This window comes from Micromesistius poutassou (assembly GCF_964030765.1).
Source record: "Micromesistius poutassou genome assembly, chromosome: 9".
NCBI classification, from domain to species: domain Eukaryota; kingdom Metazoa; phylum Chordata; class Actinopteri; order Gadiformes; family Gadidae; genus Micromesistius; species Micromesistius poutassou.
Window position 1 is genome coordinate 11347000 of NC_140279.1, and position 27253 is coordinate 11374252.

General features: G+C 46.3%; 2 protein-coding genes across 6 annotated transcripts; both read right to left on the reverse strand.

Moving 5' to 3' along the window:
• Positions 1 to 795: 795 nt before the first annotated feature.
• On the reverse strand, positions 796 to 12768 carry mindy4 (MINDY lysine 48 deubiquitinase 4; the record flags this gene model as incomplete). The annotated part of the gene is made up of 17 exons (XM_084473585.1): positions 796 to 1000; positions 1848 to 1926; positions 2148 to 2328; positions 2732 to 2878; positions 3346 to 3409; positions 3527 to 3594; positions 3686 to 3751; positions 4419 to 4482; positions 5918 to 6019; positions 6453 to 6544; positions 6739 to 6855; positions 7391 to 7515; positions 7908 to 8145; positions 8921 to 9164; positions 9275 to 9492; positions 12509 to 12628; positions 12709 to 12768. The coding sequence occupies 17 exons, from the start codon at positions 12766 to 12768 to the stop codon at positions 952 to 954; spliced, it is 2034 nt and encodes a 677-aa protein (XP_084329711.1). The 3' UTR covers positions 796 to 951.
• Positions 12769 to 13186: 418 nt separating this feature from the next.
• On the reverse strand, positions 13187 to 25593 carry nexn (nexilin (F actin binding protein)). 5 transcript variants are annotated; one of them, XM_084472699.1, is made up of 15 exons: positions 24494 to 24513; positions 23881 to 24325; positions 23226 to 23420; positions 22356 to 22440; positions 22056 to 22204; positions 20514 to 20714; positions 19858 to 20031; positions 19103 to 19294; positions 18233 to 18424; positions 17702 to 17746; positions 16901 to 17095; positions 16246 to 16467; positions 15790 to 15978; positions 15086 to 15452; positions 13187 to 14438 (listed from the first exon to the last, which is right to left on the reverse strand). In XM_084472699.1, coding segments are annotated over exons 1-15 (2667 nt in total). In that variant the 5' UTR covers positions 24496 to 24513; the 3' UTR covers positions 13187 to 14424. The 5 variants fall into 5 exon arrangements, with proteins under 5 accessions (XP_084328825.1, XP_084328827.1, XP_084328828.1 ...); XM_084472701.1 differs by lacking the exons at positions 13187 to 14438; positions 24494 to 24513 and adding an exon at positions 25467 to 25593 and having other exon boundaries at positions 15051 to 15452; positions 23881 to 24328; XM_084472702.1 differs by lacking the exons at positions 13187 to 14438; positions 24494 to 24513 and adding an exon at positions 25467 to 25591 and having other exon boundaries at positions 15051 to 15452.
• Between the last annotated feature and the right edge of the window lie 1660 nt (positions 25594 to 27253).

A 27253-nucleotide genomic window follows, 5' to 3' on the forward strand; every position in this document is an offset into this window, starting at 1 on the left:
ATGAAACAGTGGATATTCAAAGCTTAGGATGGCAATTTATTTTCGAGGTCATATTTATTGAAATTATCGGGACATTCCGACATCAATCAATAAGGAAATACCCTGATAAATAAATGAAATAAGCCTTTTATTCGGCACGAATGCAATTATCGGACAGTTTACCTGTGTGTTTGTGTGTGCGTGTCTACTTACCGGCTACTTTCAGGAACTCTGCCCCATGCAGTGACTGCGCATGCGTTGGGCCTTCCACAAGGCTAGCACCTGATGCTAAAGCTAGCCAGCTAGACACGTGTTTCCAGTCGCCTGGAGGGTGTATGGGGGCTGGTTTCTCCACATGGCCTACCCTAACTTTATCATATCTTGATGAAGAATTAAGATTAACATTATCATATCTTAATGGACTAACGTCATCCTGCTCAACTATCAAAGAAATCCCAAAATATAATTCACTGTTGAAGCAGACAAGAGAATCCATGTTTTCATCTTTATTGGAGTTGGATGTTCTTAATTCTTTATGATTAATCAGATCGAGATCAAATGATTGGTTAGAAATAAAAGGCTCAAAGGCAGTGGAAACAAATGCAGTCTAAACACACACGTAGTGTCTCTTTTAGTCCCATCAGCCAACACAGTCAAAAAAATTACCTCATCATAGTCTTATATTTGATATATCATACTTTTGATTATACTTTATAATATTTTATAGACAGTAATTATGTTGTAAGATTTCTCCATCATGGTCATAAAATATATTGTGCATCACGAGTCACAGCTGGAGTCCTTTTAGTTGTTGCTTTAGCGGAACATCTATCAATACTATTTTATTGTATCGTAAAATTGAACTTTGATTGGCAGAATATAATGTTAAAATGGGGCTTGTCTCTGGAAAAACAAAAAAAACAAAAAAAACGCTGTTTGCGTAATCTTTTCCCGCCCTTCGCCTGTGTCCTCCTAAAGAATGGGCTCCGTGTCATTCCAACGCACAATGGCGTCCTTCCACCTGGAAAACACAAAACACAGTTCTGCAGTTGGAGTGGTTGTCATGTCACTCTGGGCATTGATCCCTTGATTCCTTGACTACCCACAACCGCGAGTTCAACACGTCAAAAAAAACCCTGAATGTTTTCTCCTCTTATCTCCGAGTGATCCTTGGCTTGGGCCGGTGGATCCAGATGGCGTTTGTGCTCATTGGATGTAAAACACATATTTGTGTCTGAGAAGTACGTTCCGTTATCCTCGCTCTCCTGACAAAACTCTCTGTACACTCACAAATTATTTTATGGAGTGTCAAGCAGCGCAAGCCAGGGCCGTGATCTATCGGAGCCCATCCATCCTCCTGCTGTCACTGCGTTTGTTTATTGCTGGTTCTCATGGACTCTACGCGATGAGCAACCGCACAAATCCCCGGTGAGTGGTCCGAGATAAAGCGATGATCCAATACCCACTAAAGAGCAGCAACCATTACACCAGCCCCGTATGCAGCATCGACATGACAAGGAATCCTTGCATCCCATTCACTCATCCCTCAAAGGTTCATGAGGTTCCACCAGACACCGACATGCAAAAACAAGACGGGAACCAGAACCCAGATGGGCGAGCGAGAGAGAGAGCGACAAGGCCCGGGGCGCGTGACTGTCAGTGCTGTGTTTGTGTTCTCTTGGCATGTGTGCATGCGTGCGTGTGTCTGATTGTGTCCGTGTGCATGTGTGTGTGTGTCCGTGTGTGTGTGTCCGTTTGTGTGTGTGCATTTGTGTGTGTGTGTGTGTGTGTGTGTGTGTGTGTGTGTGTGTGTGTGTGTGTGTGTGTGTGTGTGAACTTGCGGTTGTTGGCCAGAGAAAACAACTCACTTGGTTCGGATGCACTGCTCCAGAGGAGGAGTGAGCTCAGGGTCATTATCCTCCTGGAATGCCGCTGCCAAGCCCACCGCTAGAAAGTGAAGGCACTTAATCAGAAGGACGGACGCCAAGATACCAGCGCCATAAAGCCCCGCCCTGCCCCGGCTGACAGAACACAGACCGGCCGTCCTCCGGGGCCCCGGCAGAGAGCAAGCCCTGGTGAAGTGTTGGGTAAGAATCACCCCCAAATACCAAAGTCAACACCGAAAAAGAGCGGGCTGCAGCGCGAACGTGATCGCCACTGACACTCACACACGGAGAGGCGGATCTCCTGCTGCTGATTGGCCAGCCCGTCGTAATAGTAGAGGTCAAACTCCCGGCGTGCGTCCTGATTGGTGGCTAGCTCCCTCTGCAGGCCGAACAGGGTGCTGAAGTGGCTCTCACTGCACACCACCCAGATGGGGAACAGAGGGGTCTTCAGGTGGCTGCCCACCTGCGGGGGTCGAGGGAGAGACGCTCGTTAGAGGTTAGATTTAATGTTGTTTATTTTACAATTACAATGTCTGTGACGTGACGGTTAACGTAACCCTTTTTTTCTTACGTCTGATGTCAGAAAAGAGATTAAAACGAAAGTGAAACCGTCCGAAGACACTGTGATGATGACAAAAATAATGAAGTAGGAGGTGATGAAGACAAACTGTGTTAAGAAACAGGTGATGAAGAAATACTGTGATGATGATGAAGAAAGTGATGAAGAAGAAGGCGATGATGACACACTGGGCTTAGGAAACAGGCGATGAGGAAACATTGTGAAAGAACAACCCAAACGAGGGAGGGTTTCGTCTGAAGCAAGGCCAGGAGAAAACGCTGAGCCGGCGCAGCTCTGCTCCGCTCACCTGACAGATGTTGTGGTGCTCGAACAGGGACAGCAGGCCGATGTGGCCGCGCCGGCTGACCCCCTTCAGCAGGGTGGAGTCCAGCTGCACCTGGCCGTCAAACACGTTGGACACGGCCTGGCCGCAGAGCAACAGGTTCACCAGCTCCTGCCCGCAGGGGTTCAGAGACGCAACATCAGCACCATGGGGAGACAGAGGGGGGCCTGCTCTGCGTCCTGATTCGTCTGCTTCCACCGAGCTGTTCGTCATGTGTCATGTATTCAGCAAACCATCACTGATTGAAAATGTTTTGCCTTTGTCTGTCTGTCTGTCTGTCTGTCTGTCTGTATGTCAGTTATTATGGCCCCCATTGCACTCCAGGTCATCCCTGGAAGGAGGGATCCCCCACTCTGCGTTCCTTCTCAAGATTTCTTCTTTGCTACTGAAGGGAGTTTCTTGCCCTCTGGGGGGCTACAGTCCGGGGGGTGTCATAAACACATCTTTGCACACATCTAAGCCCTTTGAGAGTGTACCGTGATTAAGGGCTAATTTAATTTAATTTAATTCAGATGTTTGTTGTTTATCTTGATTAGGTGCCTGTTGTAACATGTGTAACGTGTGTAACATTATCCCACCTGTGTGCAGTAACCATGGGCTCCTATCAGCGTGTTGCTGGACACGTCCATATCATTTCGTACCCTGAGGACAAACACGAATACGCATAAATAAACACTTTGTGGGTTGCATACTTCTTAAGACTTTCCCACGATGTTGTGCAGCCAATGTGATGACAAACTGATCTTTTAGGAAACGTACTTTGCGATCGATCGAGAGAGCACTGCGGAGATGCAGAGCAGCAGGCACCCGAAGGAACCGGACTCGAACTGAGAGATAAGGGAGCATCTGTTATTGGTCAAGGCTGAAAGAGGAGATGGCGGCGATGGGTTAGAGTGGAGGTACGGAGAGGAGGGAGACCTGCTGGATGTGCTGCTCGAGCAGCCACTGCAGGGTGCTGAGCTTATCAGCAGTGAAGCAGGTGACCTGGAGAAGAGAGGTGACGTACATTACATTCACATTTACACATTTAGGGCATTTAGTAGACGCTTTTATCCAAAGCTACTTACAAGTGAATTATTAAATTAAGAAAGAGAAACTAAATGGTAAATAGACTGTGTTTATACAGCACTTCTCTAACCAGTGGCCACTCAAAGCGCTTTACAATATTGCATAACATTCACCCTTCATGCACACATTCACACACTGACGGCGGTGACGACTACAGAAGGCGACAGCCAGCTCGTCAGTAAGGGTAAGGTGTCTTGCTCAGGGACACCTCGACACACAGGAGCCGGGGATCGAAATAGCAACCTTCCGGTTACCAGCCAACCTGTTCCACATCCTGAGCCACATGCCACCGAAACAACAATATATCGCTGTCGGTACAGTAAGTTGTATGTTCATAGAACCAAGTGCCAAGCACTAACTGTTGTTAGGTTAACCCGTTCACCGTATACAACAAGGATAGCTCGGATAAGGACATAAGAACAAGAACATTACAGACTCAGACATCATTTATTCTCACAGCAACGTTTCATGTTCTACTATGACGACGGACACCACTCTATAGATATGTTATCTCACTGTAAACATTTACATTTGGCGTCCAAATATATAAACACGTGCGTGCATTACATGAGTCTGCCGTCACCTTTTCAAGTAATCCTTCGGATTTGTAGTGGCCCGATGGAACAAAGTGACTTCTTCCTGAGGTTCTGTTAGGGAGAGATGCGCCACACCAACATTTGAATATTGTTGACGCATGAATAATGTTGAATAATGTTAATGCAGAACATTTGCGGCACAGAACAATGCGCTTTGATAAAACCTAAACAAACTCTAAGTGTTGAAAAAATGATCCCTATCACCAAGCTATATTAAAGATTTGCCTTTTCACATGAATACCAAGCAATGAAGGAAGTATTTTTCGTATTAATATTTTTTCTTTAATAAAAAGGGCTTATGAGGCCATTGCATAGTAGGGCTGCAACTAACGACTATTTTAATAGTCGACTAGTCACCGACTATTGAAACGATTAGTCGACTAATCTGATAATTATTCATTTTTTCTTATATTTAGATTGCTTTAATTATGTGGCAAATGATAATAAACACAAGAAAGATGGGTACTTCAATGAAAAATGCATCTTTTATTCAATATATATATATATAACGGAGTTAGTAACTGAATTACTCTATAATAAAAGTAACTAGTTACCAGGGAAAGTAATTATCTGCGTTACTGTAAAAAAAAAAAAAAAAAGTAGCTTTGTAGATGCGTGTGTCGTTGTGGGATGCTTCATTAAATTAGATTAAATTGCTTACAACGGATGTCGACAAAGTCTTTGCTCCTGGACATAATGTTCACTTTACATGCACATTCTTGCCTTTGACCTCAATGAATTTGAAGTAGTGCTTATATCTCCACCTTGAAAATGCCAACTTTTCATCGGATTGCTCCGGACTCGCCATTTCTACTGCTTCATCAAATCTGTTTGGTGTTTGTGTGTGCATGTGGCACGCGTATCCTGGATTGTGTGTAAAAACACTGGCTCCGATTGGCTACCATGAAACATGACTCTGCCTTAGCCAATCATAATTGCTTATCTCTTTGTTAAACCAGCCGGTCTCCTCACTAGCAGTTTGTGTGTGCAGCCAGGGGTGCTCGGGTGTTCGGATTACAGTTTATTCAATCAATTCATAGTAACGCACTGCATTTAACTGTCAGTAACAGTAATGGCATTGTAACGACGGAAAAATTAATTTGTTAGATTACCCAGTTACTGAAAAATGAACGGCATTACCTAACGCTATTATTTTAAACAGCGTTATTACAAACACTGCTCGGATGAAGCGCTGGGAAGGATTTAAGCACACGGTTTCCACACCGCGGACGCGGTTATCCACAAGATAATAATTTTATTTGAAAAACAAAATGTATTGAATCTTACCGAGGCGAGTCAGACTCCGTTTCGAACGAATCGTTGCAGCCCTATTGCATAGTTGAGGTCACCTCGACCCAGAACTCAAACCATTACCAGCTGGGCTTTCAGAAACTTCCAGTTACTCACCCCTCAGTGAAAGTGTTTAAAGTGTTAGTGTCTGGTCAAAGGTCACAGAGAGGGCCTCTGAGCGCTGGAGATGACTCACATGGCCAGGGTGGCGGTCTTATGTTCCCCTGCCCTCCACAGCAGCTCGGCAGCGGCTAACACCAGGCAGCGCCGTCGCACGGTGTCGGAGGGCCTCAGCCGGCTGGGAAACACACAACACACACAACACAACATTGACCGTAACGCACAACAGTTCCTTTTCATTGGCTCAAAGGTTCGAAAGGATAAATGCTGTGAATAACTGTGAATACAGTTCATCCTACACATAGGCATTACATTTACATTTAGGGCATTTAGCAGAGGCTAATCGGAAGATGTACAATAAGTACATTTGTCAGAAGAAAGAGAAACAACAATATATCGCTGTCGGTACAGTAAGGATGTTCATAGAACCAAGTGCCAAGCACTAACAATCGCTAGGTTAACCCATTCCCCGTATGCAACATATAGAGCTAGGATAAGAGGCACTGCAATACAAAGTAAACTACGTAGCAGAGGGGTTCAAATCTAGAGAGTGAAAGTGTTTTCAGAGGGGGGGGGGGGGGGGGGGGGGGTGTCTGCATCAAACTACGTACCCCAGGTCTTCACCAGCAGGGTTCGGATCATCAAACAGCAGCTTCTGCAGGACGCAGGCCTGGACGGAGGCCAGCACCCCACACGGCCCGCCCTAAACACACCCAAAAAGCACACCCAACAAACACAGTCACCCACCGGCCGGCACCTGCAGGAACGGGGAATTCGAGGAATCGCACGTGTGCCACTGAGGCGTACGTGTAATCATTACCAGCACAGCATGTGGGATGAATTATCGTCGGCATCACTCCACCAACACCTCGGTGGTCATGGATGTCCTCGGCTCACCTTTTTCTGAACTATCCCGTATCTGAGCTCATGGCTTTCAGAGAAGCCGAAGCCCTGGTTCCTCCACTCGGAGCTGAAACACCGCGAGGCTGAGCCAAGAAGAACCTCTTTCAGCGCCTGGAAGCAACACAAGGACAACAACATCCGTTAAGTAGATAGTGCTGCGTTCACCCAGAGAGAAGCAGTCACGGGTCAGCAGCAGAGGAGAGAACAGTGGCTCTATAGTCTGCTATAAATACATTGGATTTCAATCGTTTGACATCATCTTCCCATGTTGTATGTGCTTGATGTTGGATGTGCTTCTGGCACTTAATGTAAGCACTTATTGTATGTTGTACGTCCTGACACTTAATGTACTGGTAAGCACTTATTGTATGTTGTACGTCCTGGCACGTAAAAATAGTGCTTAGCATTGTGTAGCATCTTATCCTAGCTATCTTTGTTGTATACGGGGAATGGGTTAACCTAGTGATTGTTAGTGCTTGGCACTTGGTTCTATGAACATCCTTACTGTACCGACAGCAATATATTATTCTTTCTTCTGGCAACTGTACTTCGCTTCGGATACAAGCGTCTGCTAAATGCCCTGAATGTTAATGTAAATGCTTGGAGATGAGCCGCGTGCGAGGGGCTGAGGTGGTGGTCGTGGTACCGTAGCGGTGTGGATGTCCATGAGGCTGCTGCTGTGGCTGTGCTGAGGGAGGCTGGGCTGCAGGGAAACCTGCTGCAAGGACATCTGGGACAGGTCCTGGAAGTCTTCATCGTAGTCAAAGTCATCTAGGAGACAGGGAGGTGAACAGGAGGAGCCGACGTGAATACAATCTGTTTGTTCAAGAAAGAGTCTTGACTTTCAACACACACCACGTAAAGGCTTACAAGAAACAGTTTAGGAAAATTACCCAAGACCATCTCTGATGATGGTGAACTATCCATAGTTGGATCAGTGGACAACTTTGGTCTGAAAGAAACGACAAAATAATAAACCCAAAAGATACAACAATAGGTTATGTAGGAAAGCTCTGCAATGGGTCTTAACCATGAATTGCATGCTTTGATTGAATGGTTCTCAGCCTCACCTGTAAGAGGCTTTTGATCAAACTGTCCGCTAAACGGCTGACTTTACACCACCCAGGCTCCTTACCTTCTGCTCTTCGTGACGTCCTGTCTACCAGGGCTCCTCCTGCCCTCGGCGGGGCTCCATGTCTGCTGTCGGTCTCTGAGGAGCCCTGCCGCACTGGACTCCCCTGGGTCTGGTGGGGACCCACACTCGGGTCGGGCCTCCTGGTCCGCTATGGTCCGTGAACCCGACCCCTTAGAGAGCGCAGGATGCTCTGACGGCCCTGACTCATGTCCCTGCCCCCGCGCAGCCAGCCCCGCCCTCTTGGATTGTCTCTTCTTCTGAGGGTCCTTGAGGGTCATTGCACCATGGCAAAAAACAGTTTCACAACTTCCTATTTATTAATAAAAATAATATAATACATTCAATCTATACAAAGACGGTTTACAGAGTTAACACAAAATAAAATAATTTAATGTGAACGTATGTTAATAAAAAGATAAAAAAGGAAGGAAGGGGAGAGAAGGGAAGGAGATTATGTGGTGAAAGCAGTCTTAGGGCGCACTCACACTAGGCCATCTGTACCATGCCCGAGTATGTTTGCCCCCTAAAGTCTAGATCGTGGCTAGTGTGAGCACACCATCCGTACTCAAGTACAGTTAAATTCCGTGGCCCCAGTACACTTCGGAGAGGTGTGCTCAGGCCACGGTACAGATGCTAATGAGCCGGCACGCGCACACGCACGGATACGCAACCTATATGTACAAGAGGCATCCGTACTCAGGCCCAGTTGAGATTGCCTAGTGTGAGCACAGGCCAGCAGCACAGTGGGGGGGGGGGGGGGGGGGGCAATCGTACTTGAGTATGGTACAGGGCAACTTTGCCTAGTGTGAGTGCGCCCTTAACAAGGTGGTTTTTGAGGGCCTGTTTAAATGAAGGGAGTTTGTTAGTCTGTCGGTGGGGTTGTGGTTGGGGAGTGAGTTCCAGAGGGAGGGTACTGCGGCCACTGAGAAGGCCCTGTCACCCCAGATCTGGAGCTTGATCCTGGGGTCCTGGGGGTTCTGAGTGTGGTTGTGTCCATTACGTTTACTTGGGAAGGTCAGGCCCACGTCACTTCCCGTCTACCTGTGGTGTGTTCGCTATTGGTCCTCCCAGCACGCCGCGTCGGCTGCGATTGGCTCTGTTCTTTAACGCACTCTCATTGGCTGCTGTCTCCCTCCTGGGAAAAGAGAGGTTTTCCTGGAGGAAGGCCATGGACTGCTGCTCTTTAGGGGGCTCTGGGTCCTCGTCTGGGGGGGAACGCTGACGTGCAGAGGGGCTCTCAGCCACCGACATGTCTCTCAGAGAACCGTTGTCCCGTCTTATTGATCTGTGCAATCGATACGTTTTAAATGAATTTAATAAACCAGGATTAGCATATTAAAGTATAATATACAGTAATAGCCAGTTGAAGAATGAGTAAATAGCAGAGATGAATACCGTTGGTTTGGGTGTGTCTTGGGAACCTCTCTGGTGCTGTGATTAACACCTGTGTCATACTGCAGGATGCTTCTGTCCGCATGAGTGAGCGTGTTCAGGTTGGTTCTCGGGGACATGCGGAGCAGGTTGTCGTGGGAGGAGACGTGGTCGTCTGTGTGTCCCTCGATGTGAGACTTTACTATCATCTCCAGCAGGGTTTTCAGGGGGCTATTCAGAGCCTGTTGGGATTTAATTGAAAAGTTATATATCTATATCATCTAGAGCATATGTGTCAAACTCAAGGCCCACGGGCCACATCCGGCCCGCAAGATCATTTTATATATCTTTTTTTAATGGCCCAGCGATATGAAGTGCCAATAATACACAAACTACAAATCCAATAATGCAGTGCAATAGCTATCTTATTGAATGAGCTAGCTGTGATCATTCCCATGTCAACTACGTCAGATCAAACGTCTGTATACAATGTATGATGTATACAACTCTAATGAGTATATGAATGAGTATATGTTTACTGACATTGCCGGTAAACCCGTGTGTCTCATTTGCGGAGGTAATGTGGCTGTAATTAAGGAGTATAATCTAAGACAGCACTACGAGACAAAACATCAGGACAAGTTAAAACACCTGGATGCAGAGCAGAAGCTATAGAACAGGGGTCGGCAACCCTAGGCACACGTGCCACCACTGGCACGTGAACGCATAATCATTGGCACACTTGCAAAAAAAAAATCTATATATATATATATATATTTTTTTTTTTTTTTTTACCGCTACAATGCGGCAGCGTAATCATTACTACCGATTTGTTTTGCACTTTATTCAGTTTTGGGCATTTCCTCCCAGTGCAAATATGTTTAAATGAGTTACTGAAAGCAGTGTTCTGAATTGGGATCAATTAATCGTTTTGTGTTGTGAGTAATGCATGGCCTTCACATGTTTTTTTGCAAAGCTGTACATGTCTTAAAGATATTGATGTGGATGTTTCCATCATTCTCATATAATGTCTGTTTTTACATTTGTCACAGTGCAAATATGTTTTTGAGTTTCTGAAAGCAGTATTTTACGATGGGATATATGTAATTATAATTTGTAAGCCCATGTTGCAAATATAACAACAAAAAAAACTTAAAAATGTTGATTGATGGACTATATGAAAATAATACAATTCCAGATCTTCTGGAAATGTTTTTGGTCGCTGTGTCATAATTAAGCTTAATATTTAATATATTGTTCCTTAAGGCACACTCATTAACGAGAAAATGTCCAACTGGCACTACATGTTGAAAAGGTTGCTGACCCCTGCTATAGAAGGTAGAGGAGTTGAAGAGGAATCTGACATCACAGCAGATGTTTTTCACCAAAGCGAACACAAAGTGATTTATTGTGGCGTTTTATTGTGGCGGAGGAGATTGCCAAATCAGCCCGGCCATTTACCGAGGGCGAGTTTCTGAAGAACTGCATGATGAAAGTGTGCGACGTCATGTGTCCAGATAAAAAGCAGGCGTTTGCAAATGTAAGCTTTGGCAGAAATACGGTTGCTGATCGGGTTTGTGAGATGGCCACTAATTTGAAAACACAGCTGATTTAAAGAGGGAAAAACTTTGTTTCCTACTCCCTTGCTATGGATGAAAGTACTGACACTGCACAGCTGGCCATCTGACCAGTTTGTGCGTTACAGAGGAAATATTGGACATTACATCAATGCACGGTATTATGACATTTAGCGTCTGCTAAATGCCCTAAATGTAAATGTAAATGCACGGGACAACGAAAGGAAAAGACATCTTTGAAAATGTATGTCAAAGTGTAACTGACATGAAACTCCCGTGGGACAAACTTGTTGGGCTTTCAACAGATGGAGCACCGGCGATGTGCGGTGAAAAAAGTGGACTAGTGGGAAGGAATGCGCTTAAAGATGCGGGAGGAGAACTGTGCTGGTGAGTTGACAGCATATCACTGCATCATACACCAAGAAGCGCTGTGCGGTAAAGTCCTAAAAATGGATCATGTGATGAACACTGTAACACAAACCGTAAACGTCATCAGAGCCCAAGGTTTAAATCACCGCCAATTTCAGTCTTTTCTGCGGGAAATAGATTCAGAGTTTGGCGACATGCCTTATCATACGGAGGTGCAGTGGCTGGGAAAAGTTCTCAATAGACTTTTTGAGCTGGGCAAGGAAATCTGTCAGTTCATGGACAGTAAGGGAAAAGACTCCACAGTTCTGCAGGATGAAAAGTGGAAATGTGAGTTGACGTTTCTGGCTGACATAACTATGCATCTCAGCGTCTTAAACCTTCAGCTCCAGGGACGGGAGCGCATGATCACTGATATGTATGATGCAGTGAAGGCATTTCAAGTGAAGCTGCGCTTATGGGAGACACAAATGCACCAATGCAACTTGTCTCACTTTCCCCTGTTGCCAAGTAATGTTGAACCAAGTTAGTGCTACGGTGTTCCCAAATGCCCACTTTGCTGATAAACTGAGCGCAGTGAGCACTGAGTTCGCCCGGCTCTTTGGCGACTTTGAAGCACAGAAAAGTAATTTTGAGCTGTTACGCAACCCATTCGCCGTCGACGTGGAAACTGCACCTGTACAGATGCAGATGGAGCTGATAGAGCTGCAATGTAGCGGGATACTAAAGGCAAAGTATGACACTGTGGGGGCCGCACAGTTCATTCGCTTCATTCCTGAAGCAATGCCCCAGCTCCGTCAACACGCGGCTCAAACCCTGTGTATGTTTGGCAGCACAAATATGTGTGAGCAGATGTTCTCTGTGGTGAAAATGAACAAAACGTCACACAGGAGTCGTCTCACAGATGAACACCTGCAATCCATCCTGAGAATCTCCACAACACAGAACCTAACCCCAAACATAAATAAACTTGTTGCCAAGAAAAGATGCCAAGCATCAAGCTCTGACAAACTGGCATAAGAGCAAAGAAAATGGAATGTTTTGATTTGTTATGATTTTAACTTTTAATTAAAAGCACCATTTTTATTTTCAGATTTCTTTCCAGAGAGAGAGAGAGAGAGAGAGAGAGAGAGAGAGAGAGAGAGAGAGAGAGAGAGGTTGACTGTGTGTCTCTAGACACCCCATTCTGGGAGCATAGATAGATAGATAGATATATAGATATAGAGATATTTTGATGTAGATATAGATAGATAGATACGTTATGTAGTCAAGAAGCACTCGTTGTGGCTAGCCCCTCTCTGATTGAGGGACCCACCTTGTTGTGTGTGTAGAGACCCTCCACCTGGAGGACCCGTCTCAGGTCGGACCTGTTGCTGATGCTGGCTGTCGTGCGGGGGGACTCCTCGTCCATGCAGGCGATGGTCCTCCTCAACCCCTGGAAGAAGAAGACACAACCCCCCACAGTTTTGATGCTGTGTCACACAGGAGGCTACCGCTAGCAGGTCGACCACTTACCTTGCGACTTAGAAATTCTCGCACCAGGGACGAGGCGACTTCTTCCACCGACACGACCATATTTGGACAGCGGGGGTCAGGGTGTGTTTAGCTACCGGAGAAGCACCTTCAAACCTCTCGGCTGTGATGTTGTGTGTTTGTGGGTGCGAAGGAGATGGATGTGTGAACAGTGTTTCCATTCATACATAGTGTTTCGGAAAGGGTTGTCTTCCTGTGGAAAAGACGAGACTGCGCATGTCTCGTGGCGCGCCTGTGACTGTGCTGCCATGGTTACGGCGCGACGTGACATCTTTCTGCCACCCTGGGGCGCTGGTGGGTCACTTCAAGATGTGTGAATTAATGTCAAATAGTTTCGAAATTAACATTTTAAGGTCCATTCGTCCCTTCATTATTTTATTATTCACTGGAAGTTTGTTAAGATAGTAACTGTAATCGATTTCAGCGGTTTTTTTGGAAACATCAAGTCATTGTTATTTTTTTTGTATATTTTATTAAAACATTTTTTATAACATTTGACAAATATTCAATCTAGGCTTATATTTCTCCATAAATCAACGATAAAGTAATAACATAGAGTCCAAAAACAGTTGTATTAGGATCTGTCAGAGTCTTGCATTATATTCAACAATAGAAAAAAAAAGGGTTACGATTTAAATATTCAAGATAAAGATTTGGTGAAAATGGACGGCCATATTTTTAAACAGATACGATTTCTGTTAAATTTGCTTTGCTTCAAGGTTGTACTGTCATAACAGATTTTGAATTGTTTAGTTTCTGAAGTAACCAAAATTCTAATAAACATATCTATTCACAATAATTGTATAGCCAGTTCTTCTTCTTAGAGGAGAACTAGCCAGCCTACAGGATGTCATGGTAACAAACATTCTTCTATACTGTTATAACAAGTATGCCGATATAACGTGCACATACATGTAAAACATAGTAGGAATACAGGACACCTTAGGCCTCGGGTACTCCAAATTTAATTAAACGTAGCACTTACATTTTTAATACTTTTAAAACTGGGACATATTAAAACACGTTCCAAAACCAAACTTCTTTGGGTTTCTCCACACGAAAAACAATCAGCATGACAATCAGCATGATTCAAACGAGACTGCAGAGTGCAATCGTTCTCCATCAGTTCGCTGTCATGTTGTGGATCAAGAAACACCAAAGTACGCATTTAAAGGGGACAAATTATACCACCAGGTGTGAGTGTGATCAGCCGTTACAAGCCGTTTTGAAAATCAGCCTCTACTGACATCACAAGTGGGCGTGTCCACCTATATGACGGCTAGATGAGCAACGTTTGCTACAGTCCACTGGGAAGGTTGGTACACATCTAGGTGGACACGCCCACTTGTGATGTCAGAAGAGGCAGCTTTTCAAAACGTCTTTAACGGCTAACCACACTCACACCTGGTGGTATGATAGGTCACATTTAAAACACGCTACCGTCTCAATATTTCTTTTGGCACTTGCGTCGTTCTACTCTAGGGCAGTTTCTCACAGACTAACTATAATGTAAACAACACATCTCGCACTGTGTGTGGGTCCTGCGGCCGTCCCGTAGGAACGCCAAGCTGATTGGTGCATGTCTTCCCGCCACTGTTTGGCCCTTCGGCGAGGGATTGAAATGTCAGGGAGAGGGGTGAGAGATAAGGGGGGAGAGTTCTCCAGACGACTGGTGGAGGGGGGAGGGTGGGGAGGGGATCAGTAGTCATCGGCTGCAGGAGAGAGAGAGAAGAGCTTTGGTTATCCTCCTGCGCCTCGTCCACAACGGAAGGAGCAGCGAAGAGCCACCCCATACGGCCACACCGGACGCCATGTTGGGGCCATGCAGACAGGAAGTGAAGGTCGTGCAGACAGGAAGTGGAGGTCGTGCAGACAGGAAGTGGAAGTTGTGCAGACAGGAAGCGGAATGAATGCAGACAGGAAGTGGAGGTTGTGCAGACAGGAAGTGGAATTAATACAGACAGGAAGTGGAGGTTGTGCAGACAGGAAGTGTTGGTCATGCAGACCTGAACTGTTGGTCATGCAGGCAGGAAGTGAAGGTCATGCAGACATGAAGTGGAGGCAATGTAGACAGGAAGTGGAGTTCATGCAAACAGGACATGGATGTCATGAAGACAGAATGTCGAGGTCAATGCAGACGGGCATGCGGGCGTGCGCTCACACCAGCGTCTGTCACACCAGCGTGCGTTCACACCAGCTCACACCAGCGTGCGCTCACACCAGCATCTATCACACCAGCGTGTGCTCACACCAGCGTGCGCTCACACCAGCGTGCGCTCACACCAGTGTCTGTCACACCAGCGTGTGCTTACACCAGCGTCTGTCACACCAGCGTGTGCTCACACCAGTGTGCTCTTACTTTCTATTGTGAGGATGCAGGTGCTGGCCGCCGTGCCCCGGCTGTTCACTGCCTTGCACATGTACTCCCCCTCGTCCTCCGGGAAGGTCTCGGGCAGGTAGAGGCAGAAGGTCTCCCCCCGCTCGATGTACTGATAGTCCTCGCAGTCCTGCAGCGGCTCGCCCTCGAACCACCAGGTCACCTCCGGCTTTGGCTCGCCCGTGATCTTGACGGCGAAGCGCACCGGCTCCGAGTCCACCACCGACTGGTTCTTCAGGGGCTTCTTGAACCACGGCGCCCCGGACCGCTCCTGGTCCTCCTCGTCCTCATACGCCGCCGAGCCGTTGATGATGCTGCCGTCCTCCGCCTCCGTCTCGTCGTCCTTCTTCTGCAGAAACAGAAAGGGGGGCATGATGGAACCGAGACAGCACCACGCCCTGAGCTAGCGTTGAGGTCACCGGTATACTAAATCAGCGGTGGAGAACTTCTCCGAGATGAGTAAATGCACGAGCCGAGCCAAGCACCCCCCCCCCGTAGAAAAATGGGGTAAATATATTGGTCTTGTCGGTTAGATTAGCATAATAGAAGACAATTTTACAAGGTTATGAGAAATACGTTTCGGGGGTTTTATATTATTTTCTGGCCAATTTTCTTTTTCTTCTACGCTTTTACCCAAGAATGACGGGGCTCAAGAGATGCAGCGAGGGATTTAGCGAGGGATTTACCTTCTGCAGCGCAGCGTCGATCTCCTGCTGCTCAAACTGCATCCTCTGCAGCTTCTGCTCCTCCACCCTCCTCTTCTCCTCTTCCTCCCGGGCCTTAGCCATCTGCTGGAAGCGGGCGCGCATGTCCACCTTCTGCTTGAACGGGGACTCGTCGGCCTTCGCTGCGTTCACGTCGACCTCCTCTTCTCCCTTGGAGAAAATAAACGTCAGGTCATGATCCACCGATGCTGATTTATTGATCATCAGAATTTGGAATTTGAATTCGCCTGACGGCATGTAAGCTCTTAAGGCCCGCGGTTTCTGCATGACAAGATTGTGAAAAGATTGTGCATGATGTTCTTTCAGACACGTAATCTTCCAAAACCAAATGAAAAGGATAAATCATGTGCAGCCCTAGATATACACATGTGTTTCAGTCTGTGCCACAAATCATATTTCCAATAGATCCCTCCTTACCTCCTGGAACCTTTCGGTTTCCCTCTCTTTGATCTCCTCGTCCACCGCCTTCCTCCGAGCCCGCTCCTCCTCAATCTTCTTCTGGATCTCCTCGTCGGTGTGCTGCTTGATCTTCTCAAACTTGGACTTGAGGTTCTTGGCCTGGATGGAGCCGGTCCTCTTGAGTTTGACCAGCTCCTCGTACTCCTTGCTCAATGCGTCGGAGCTCTCGTTCACCTCGTCCTGGGGAAGAGTGAGTGAGAAGGTCTCGTTAGAAAGGAGCTCCGTGGCCCTCACACTGAGGAGACGGTAGCAGGGGATACCTGATGTGTTTCTACACGGTTCAGGTTACTTATGAACACATACCGTTTAGACATACCGTTTAGAACAGTGATTCTCAAATGGGGGTACGCGTACCTCTAAGGGTACTTTTGAGTAATGCACGGGGAATTCGGAAAGTTTCATCATTTAAAAAAAAATCTGACCATCATTTATTTTTCACCCTGAGCAAGTTTCAATTCTGAATGAACTTATTTTTTTTGAGTAGCCCCTGCAGTACTCCAAAGTACCCCTAGGTGTATGCGTAACCCCATTTGAGAACCACTGCACCAGTAGCAAAGGTTTGAGAACCACTGAACCACTTTAGAAGATCTAACTCGTCATTCTTGTAACTCACCACGCCCATCTCTTGTCTGAGCAGCTCGTACTCCTGCTTCTCCTGCTCCATCTTCTTCTTGCGCTCCTCCACCTTGCGTTTCCGCTCTGCCTCCTGCTTCAGCTTGAGCCGCGCCTCAAAGTTGATCTCTAGTTTGCCCGGCTGCAGCGCCTCCTGAGACTCGCTCCGGACCAGGCCGTCCGGCTCACCCTCGTCCTGACGTGGCACACGGACACGAGGTGTCAATCAACCCGGGGTGTGATAGCAGTTGAACAACCTAACAACCTACTTTAACAACCTAGAACATCCTACTTATTACAGCACTTATTTATGCTACTGTTATTCTAATATTGCATTTCATTCCCATAGTTTAACATTTTAATAAAATGTAATAAAATGTAATGTAATAAAATTTAATTTAATTTAATTTAATTTAATTTAATACAATTAAATTGTTATAGCCCTTAATCACAGTTGCAGTCTCAAAGGGCTTAACAGGCCTTATAGTTATAGCAACTGAATCGATTGAATTTCCCAATTGTGACAGTTATTTTATCGATTTGTTAACTAAAAGTTAATTTGAAGCAAATCTGTTGAAGATTGACCCACATTGATTCATCACATAACCACCTTAATACATTAACAACCTTTGTTTTAAAAAACTAGTAGAAGCAGCTATTGCTGAGCATGCAAAGGGTGAAATGCAAGCAAAATGGACAATGTGTTTAGTGGATGAATCTTTGTGAATTATGCACATAAAAGCAGCATATGGAAGATTGTTATTACCAGGGAGTTAGTTACTTTATCTTGAGAGTATCTTACATTGTCATCTCCATAGGCAGACATATCCTGATCCAGCCCAGTGCTCTTGAAGAAATAATTTAGAAGAGGGCATAGCAATTTGAGCCATCATAAGAATATAAAATGCATTAAAAAACATAATTAATTCCAATTAGAATGTGATCTGAGTCAGCAGAATATTAGATAAATGCTGTGTTCTGTGTGCTCAGACAATGATCACAATCAGATTGATCAATATTATTGGATGATTTCATGTTTAACCCTTACATCAATGCTATAATATAAAGCTTATTACTGCATTATCTAACGTTCCTTTCAGTTTAATCAATGTGCCCTTATTGTGAAGTGTTACCCACAATTGAATATCAAAAGTCCTACAAAATAAAAGCGTATTTCCAAATTCTCTTTTCCTTTTCTGAAATATGATAAAAATCTGGTAAAGCAGGTGAGGTGACAGAATGAGGACAGCCAGAGTGGTGTTACCGCCATGCCAGTGCCACGCCCCTATATGAATTAACGAGCCACTAATCATTCTGGGCCACGGAACCCTACCATGTTCTTGCGGGCCTCAGCGAAGAGCCTCTTCTCCTCCTCCAGCCTCCTCTTGGCCTCCTCCTCTGCCTTCCTCTGCTCCTCCTCCCGTCTCTGGCGCTCCTTCTCCTCGAAGCTCACACAGATCTTCCCGGGCTCGCTGCCCTCCAGGTTCAGCAGCGCCATCAGCACCTCGTCGTCATCGTCCACCAGCTGGGGATCGATTGATTGATTGATTGATTGATTGATTGCACTTTAAAGGTCCCATGACATGCCACCAGGTGTGAGTGTGATTAGCCGTTACAAGCCGTTTTGAAAATCGGGCTCTTCGGACATCACAAGTGGGAGTGTCCACCTAGATGTGTGACGGATAGATGAGCGACGTTTGCTACAGTCCACTGGGTAGGCTGGTAGACTGATCTATCCAGCACACATCTAGGTGGACACGCCCACATGTGATGTCAGAAGCTGCACATCTTCAAAACATTTTCTCTCATTCTCACACACACACGCACACACACACACACAGATACGGAGCAGCAACAGACGCTCTCGGAAGAACGTCGCAGTGAAACCTCAACCTGGAGGACCAGCGCTCATGGAGCAGGTTGGCATGACGACTGCCTCCTTGTTTGGATTCATGTTAACACATGTGGTTATGATTGGATCTCTGGGATAGATTCCCGTTTTCCTTTTTGGAGGATTTATGAAAATATATACAAGTTGATGATATATGTTTGAATTAGCTTTATCTTTTGTTGCTGATTTATGAATATTATCTTACACAGAGCCGGGTCGTGCCGCAGACCGCTGCTGCTAATGGATCTGTTTTGAGGCCGTGAGCGTATGTTTGCAGTGCTAATCCTTCACATGGTGGACGGCCGTGTTTACCATGCTTTTCCTGGCCTCGGCGAAGGCTCTCCTCTCCTGTTCCATCCTCCTCTTGGCCTCGCCCTCCGCCTTCTTCCTCTCCCCCTCCACCCGGTGCCTCTCCAGCTCCTCGAAGCTCAGCCTCAGCCGCCCCGGTCGTAACTCCTCCTTATCCCCCGGCGCCCCGGGAGTGTCCTCCTCCTCCTCCTCGCCCTGAGGGGAGAGACGAGAGCAGATGAGATCTCTCAGCGAGCTGAACCCACGGAGACTATCACTGGTCGGTTCAGTGATAGTCAGGGCTGGGTCCCGTTGGGATAATAACGATAACGGATGAGGGTTAGACAAGCACTTTTCCAAGACTCTTAATGCTCTGTGACTCTATGACAAATAAGGTGATTTTGTATCGGGTTTCGATTCAGCTTTCACAAGATGTGACTCATCTGCTTCAGCCCTGTGTGTGAATATTGTTGCTATGTTTTTGAGACTTTTTACAATCAGACTTTAAACAATCAGACTTTTAATTAGAGGACTTTTAACGGGGGACTTTTAACGATTGGACTTTTAACAATTGGACTTTTTACAATTGGACTTTTTTGCAAGGGGAATTTAAACAACTGGGACTTTAAACAATGGGACTTTTAACAAGGGGCCTTCTAACGATGGGACTTTTAATGAGGGGACTTTTAAACGATGGGCCTTGTAACAATCCAACTTTTAAAAGATGGGCCTTCTAATGGTGGGACTTTACCGTGGGGACTTTGAACAATCGACTTTACCATTTCCAGCTTGGCCTCCTCGAACGCCTTCTTCTCGTCCAGCAGGCGGCGCTTGGCCCCCTCCTCGGCCTGCCTCTTCCTCTGCTCCTGCCGCTCCTTCTCCAGCTCCTCGAAGGACAGCTTCAGCTTCCCTGGGGTCACCGCCTCCCGCTCCGCAGGCTTGAGCTCGTCCTCCTGAGGGGGGCAGGGAGAGGAGAGGCACTGAGTCCTGGAGGTGAGACTCAGCGTCTCTCTCATCAGGGACGCATGAGGGGGACTAGAAACAGGGTGAATGGGTGATGAATGGGTTCCACGGGGTCAGATAATGAATATTAAGAAACACATCTTTGACAAAGGGGATGGATATGTATAGGCAATTATGCTATGAGGCTAACAATATTAGAAGACTATTTTTAAAAGCTTACAGTATGATAAATAAGTTTTTTTTTTTTATTAGGATCCATGGTCCCATTTTTGTCCAGATTTTATACTTAATTTAAAATATATATATTTTATATAATATATTTTTTTCTTCTCCAAATATGAAACTGGTATCCCGCCTATCCTAGATCCTCCTGATGGACCATCTTATGCTATTGTATTTTTGCCTTCATATGTCTGTTTGTGATAAGAACACTGTGAATCCTACACAATAAGAGCGTCCTAGTTCAACCCACCGCCGGAGCGACCGAGCTCCTCTTGGCCTCCCTGAAGGAGCGGCGGTTCTCGTCGTACAGCCTCTTCTTCTCCTCCTCCGCCTTCTTCTTCAGGTCCTCCTCGCGGTTCTTCTCGATGTCCTCAAAGTTCATCTTGATCCGGCCGGGGGGGCGGCAGGCCTTGGCCGGGACCACATGCACCAGGATGCTGTCGTCTCCGTCCTGGAGGACAAAGGGAATACAAATAATTAAGATACGTATATGCAGTGAATCATTTAATCATTCAGTAAATCAATTAAATAAATCGACTGATGAAGAAGATGTGGCCCACATTTAGCTCGTTATGGTACCAATGAGGGAGATTGACAGAGAAATTACATTAATGGGGATGAAAAAAAGTATAATAATAATCCTGCATAATAGCAGTAGAGTTCATTTTCTTAGAGGCTGCGACCGTTTTCCAAGTGTTTCTGATTAATCATATATAAAGTGAGAATCAAGCAAAGTTTGAAAGATATCGGTACAATATGTTTACGAAAGAACATCTACAAATGTAATGTTTGTTGTGGTTTGAATTGGCAACCTGTGACGATACGTTCTGTTCAGAGAGGCAGAGAGGGGGAACCAAAACAAAAGTAGATCCCTCCGACTCACAGCACAGGAGATAAAGGTGTAGCACTGAGGGGAGAAAGGACCTCCAACAACACGAAGGTGACCAACTGCAGTAGGTATGTCTGCCAGCGTCACTCCAGATAGCAGAGGGCTAATTCGGTCCCAGTGTGGAGGAGAGCAGCAGCTAATTCAGTCCCTGACTGGTGTGGGAAACAGTTGCCAGTCACATGGCTGTCTACACCTGGCAGAGGCCTTGTGGTTCAGGCAGAAGTCTACTGTACTGGGGTTGACCCAGTCGTTTCTTGATCACCTCATCTGTGCTTCCTCACAGACGGTATTTTACAACAGCGTTTCCTCTCAGCCAACTTTAAGATGTGTTCAGGTTTAAAGCTCAGACATGGAGCAATAGGGAATGATAGTATAACTCATAATGGACACTACATGTCTTCATTCACAAAACCTTCAAGCGACTATAAACAACGATTTAAACACAGAAGGGATGGAACCAAGCAGCACACATTCGGTAGTTTGAGGTGACGGGTAAATCCTCACATTCATCATGTGTATTATTTGAAGAAAACAACATAATGACTGGAAGCAGAATAAAAGCGAAGGAAGTAGCAGATCATTTCTCACAATCCGCCATCTGGTATAAGCATCTGGAAACAAACGTCTCCCCGTTCCTGGATCTACTGAATGCAACAAGTGACTATTATGTCCGTGTTTCCAAACCAAAGGTAAAACATTGCAGCCCTCACTTTGGCTCTAAAAGACCAGCACTCAAAATAACTCTTTCAAGTGGCAGCTGAGGATTACCTTAATGATTACCGATACATGGACGCAGCCAGGAGGGCCGTGGCTTAGCCATCATGATATACACTACCCCCTCCCCCGTTCGCTCTGATCCACCCCCCCCCCATAGCATGCAGACCCCAGCAGGGGGGTACGAACCTCTGCCGCCTTCTTGGCCAGCTCCTTCTGAATCTTGGCTTTCTCCATGATGTCCTGGGTCGCTCTCCGCTTTCTCTCCTCCTCCATCTTCTTCCTCCCCCCCTCCTGTCTCTTGTTCTCCATCTCGGCGAACTTCCCCTTGACGCTACCTGAGGCGGTGGCCGTGTCGTGGAGGGGCATGGCAGAGCAGAGGAGGTCAGTGTGCTGTGGGCTAATCCTGTCCTCTCCCTGGGCGGCTCACATGTGAGTCACCATCTAAGGTGGCGTGTGTGCTCCTGTCTCCCTCAACACGCGTCTCACCTGTGATCTTCGGCACGTAGGACTTTTCTACTTTGGCGGGCTTCACCTCCTCCTCCTCATCGCTGGACGCCAGCAGCTCCTTTATCTGCGGCGGTGGACGGGACAGCAGAGTGTGCGGTGAGGCTACGGTTGAGCCGGGATCATCTGCTATTACACGTTAGAGGGCCATGCTGGACGCAGCGGGGACAGGACTAATCCCTGCTGCTAATAGACGCGTCACGTGACCGGCAGGTAGGACTGTGATTGGTGGGCGGTGCGTGGCACAGGGGGGGGGAGATCAGTCGGAGGTGTTCCTGGCCCTGGCACGACGCACGCTTGGCCCGGGCAGGGAGGGAGGAGCGACACAGGGTTATGCACTCACAAGTCACAACACAGCGTATCACTCGGGTTAGTGGGGCGCCACACGCCTGTTAATGTGGAGGGAGGGACCTTATTGTTATGGTAGTACGCAAGGAGTATGTGTAAGGAGGCTGGGTCGACGATGTGAAGGCTTGACAACAATGTTATTGGTTTTGAGGATTTGTTATGTTTTTTACATTTCATGGACAAACCTGTGCAAAAATAATATTACAAATAATATTAATAATAATAATCGACAACCAATAAAAAAAAAACACTAGAGATTAATATTGAGATTAATAATCCTAATAATAATATTAATAATAATAGTCATAACCAAAAAACAACAACACTAGAGATTAATACTGAGATTAATAATCCTAGTAATAACATCATTAATAATAATCGACTACCAATAAAACAACAACACTAAATGAGGGCAAAGCCTCATGTCGTCACCTGACTCCTGATTGGTCATGCCATGCGGCCATCAGCCCGGGGGCGGGGTTAGTGGGGTTATCACTCTTTGACCTGCTGCTTCCGGCGGCCGTACTCCCGCTCCTTGATGTACTGCTCCTTCCTCTTCTTCTGCTCCTCCGTGTTCCTCTGCCGGCTCCTCTCCTCACGGGCCTTCTGCATGGCCTCAAACTTGTTCTTCACGTCGCCCTTGTCCGTGTCCTTGGGCACGTAGCTGCGGGCCACGGGCTTACGGGACCGCAGCAGCTTCTGTGGGGAGAGAGTGGGGGACAGAGGGGTCAAAGGTCGGCGGGGGTTTGGGGCACTGGGCTGATGGGGGAGATGGGGGGAGAGCAGTGGAATGAAGTACCGGTTGGATGATGGCTCCTGCTCATGAGGACCGTGGAGGCCTTCTGACATAATCTGCCCAATTTATAACCTAGACTCCTTCGATAACATTTGACTATTATTATTGTTTATTTATGTTTGGTGTTTAATTTATTACAGGCTTTCTACAACTAGTCCACAATAAATATGACACATATAGTTAACATTACATGTTAATTTTATGTTTTACATTAATTATATAATCTGATTTCTACAGCTAGTCCATGATGCTCCCAGCTTTCCCTTACTACATATGAATATTGATAAGCAGCTTGCATAAAAAGTCACCATCCCACAGTGCATCACTACACACCGCTGTCCCGATCTGAGATATCGTTCTCACCTCTTGTCTCAGCACCACGTCAGAGGTGTTTGTGTTCGCTGTGTGATCTTCATCCCCCTCCTCCTCCTTCTCCTCCTGGGTCTTCTTCTGGTCCTCGCCGTTGACCTTCGTCTCACCCTCCTCTTCCCTATCTTCAGCCCCATGTTGTTCTACTCCGTTAACGTCCGGAGTCTCCAGCTCCTCCCCCGTCGCCTCATCTTTGTCCTGAAGTGCCTTCTCATCCTTGTCCATCTCTTCTTCTGCCTCTTCCTGATTGGCTGCCTCGTCTTCGTTGTCGTCGTGGGTCACGCCGTCCTCCTCCTCATTGGCTGCGTCCTTCACATCCTCCTCTTGGTACTTGTCCGCCAGGTTGTCATGGGCAACCTCTGCCATGACCTGTGTGACCACCTCCGTCATCTCGTTGCCACGGCGCCAAAGTGTTGAAGATTGATGCTCAAATGTCAACCTGCTGAGTGAAACAAAACCGCCATTCTTAATCCCCTGTCATACTGTGTATGATCTCACTGTTACTAAGTCATTAGGACGATATTAATAGATTGACCAATGGGCAGCATGGATTAGAAGAAAAAAAATGTTGTGTTAAATGAAGAAAAGTAATGAAGACATAACTCACATCAATCTTATTTTGTATCAGAGGCACACACTACTTTTATTACTTTGGTAAACTCTCTACATGTCTAGCAATGGTCAAATCCTAACCCCTCAACAGCATTAGAGGCTGAAAAGCAGTGCTTCAACTGGTGTTCCAAGGCATGGCCGAGGGGGTCTGTTGCTCTCTAAATATAGCCCACTTCTGTGGGCCGGACATGTGATCACGGCTATTTCTGATAGGTGATACGCCATGGGCCTGGGCTGTAGCTGGCACCCCCGTATCGCCCAGAGAGCCAGAACCCAGACCCCCTAGATTAGGCTGCTGGGGCGGCCTGGTCACTCAGCGATACACAGTACACTGTTCATCACTGTGTTCATTATGGGACTAAGACTCAGGCGTGATTTTCAATGAACTAATTGTCAGAGTCTTACAATGCAGCGGACGACTGCTTTCAATGTCAGGCTGGGGAGAATGAGCAGGGAAAGGCCCGTCACCACTGGGTACAATGGGAGTACTGGTTTACTCATGGTGTTGAACTGTGACAGACCTCGATTCAAACCAGCCCAGTGTCTGGTTGAGATGTATTAATGGTACATAATTATCAGTATTAATCTATCACCATCTAGTTCATTAACTGGTAGAGGCCTATGTATAAGGTTATCATCCTTTAGAAAGTTATGGTTTATCTGCATTGGGACAAAATCAGATTTTAAAAGGGCAAAAACTATGCTATGGAAATCAGAATAACAAAATCGAAATATCCCTTTTGAAAACACACATTTAAAGTTGAATGAAATAACTCCAGTGTTTAAGAAGACGTAACCACATTTAGCTATTTATGTTGACCAATGAGGGAGACTGACAGAGAAAATCCATTTATGGGGATAAAAAAAGTCAAATAATCCCGGATCAAAGCAGTAGACTTAATTTTCTTATGGCTGCGACTGTTTACCATTAAGTTTTTCTGATATACCTGTCAAGCAAATCAGCCTACCTCTTTAGTAGGAAGGTGATCTCCTTATTCTCATTAAATCCTTTTCGACACTGAAACGCACGAAATAAAACAATCCAGGGTCCTCGAAAGTCTGGGCAGCGTGTCCCCTCTGGTGCGGCGGTCCGGGGCGGAGTGGGTGAGGTTACGTCCTCGCGCAGGGGTCCTATTAAAGTTCCGCTCGTCCGGCCGTCTGCCGCATTCCGCGCGCGCCAGACGCAGGTTCAGCTGTCGCCGTTTCTGGACGTTTCCCCATCACACGTCTGACTGCAGCTTCCAGCGTTTTCCGGCTCACAGCCCACAGACCAGGCGCAAATGTGAAGTTGAGCGTTGAGATGATTATGAAGCCACTCTGCGTAGCCATTGTTTAGGGGTGTAAAATTGATTTGAATCAAATGAGGATTAATTTTAAATCAGGCCAATGGAAATCACTTTTCTCTTTGTTAAATCAACGTTACTATTAATAGCATATGAATGCAAAATTATATCAAAAGCATTCATGTCTCATATCTAGAGCAACCTGATGAACAATTCAACCAACATGGCTGGTATGTTATTGAAAACAAAAGCCCTAATTGTTACCCTATGATAGGATAATGGTTCTACATTCATATATCCATAAACAAATAACCATGCAGGTCTTAACCCACACATCCCACATGAACGCTTCTTCAGATGAGGAAGTGGTGGCTCTAAGTGACGGATGTAAATAGACACCCCGATCAGAAGCGTTTGTCTGCTGTGATCACTCTCGGCACAGCTGTTGGCCTGACTTCCTGGTGAGACAGCACCAAAGTGTGTGTGGAGCTTCACTCTTGCTTTTATTCCTCCGAATCAGTAAGGAGCTTTGGCTAAAGGCGTCTGCTCAATGATTAAATGTAACGTCATTAAACCATATTCATTAGTGTGCCTTAACATCCACTTTGACCCTGTCTTCACCCTGTGAAGAATCCAGACATCTTAGGGTGACGGTTGAGCTGTAGGAAGCAGAGGAACAGGGCAGATATTGGAACTCACCCCAGCAGGCCAGGCCGTGCTCCAATACTCTGGAGCTGTAATGTGAACCTGCTTCCAAACACTGCTTAGTGTTGTGGACTGTTTGGACTCATGGGGGGGGGTTGATCATGCAACATCTAAGAAGGGCACCGTTAAAGAGGTGATATTATGCCACCAGGTGTGAGTGTAATTAGCCATTACAAGCTGTTCGCAAATACACCTAGATGTACTGTATAATGGATAGACAGGCAACATTTGTTACAGTCCACTGGGTACAATACAATACAATTTTATTAATCCCACTAGGGGCAATTTGTTTGAGCAGCTTGTTGTACATACAGTAACACAAACAACAAATACACATACACAACTACGGAGCATTTAGTAGTCGAATTGCAGAGGGGATGAACGACTTCGAATGGCGGTTAGTTCTACAAGCAGGTAAAGCATAATGACGCCCTGATGGCAACAGACAAAATTCACTGGAATTCACTGGAATTCAGATCAGTCGACAAGGTAGGCTGGTAGACTGATCTATCCAGCATACGTCTAGGTGGACAGGCCCACTTGTGATGTCACTAAAACACAGGAGGCAGATTTTCAAACGGCTTGTAATGGCTCTAACCACACTCACCCCTGTTGGCATAACATCCCCCCAGGACTTGTGCATGACATACGTTAGTGTGATCCAAAAAAACAACAACTTTGCGTGACTTTCTTGGTTCCCACTTTCCCAGATGAATCTGTGTGTGTGTGTGTGTGTGTGTGTGTGGGGGGGGGGGGGGGTCCAGGGA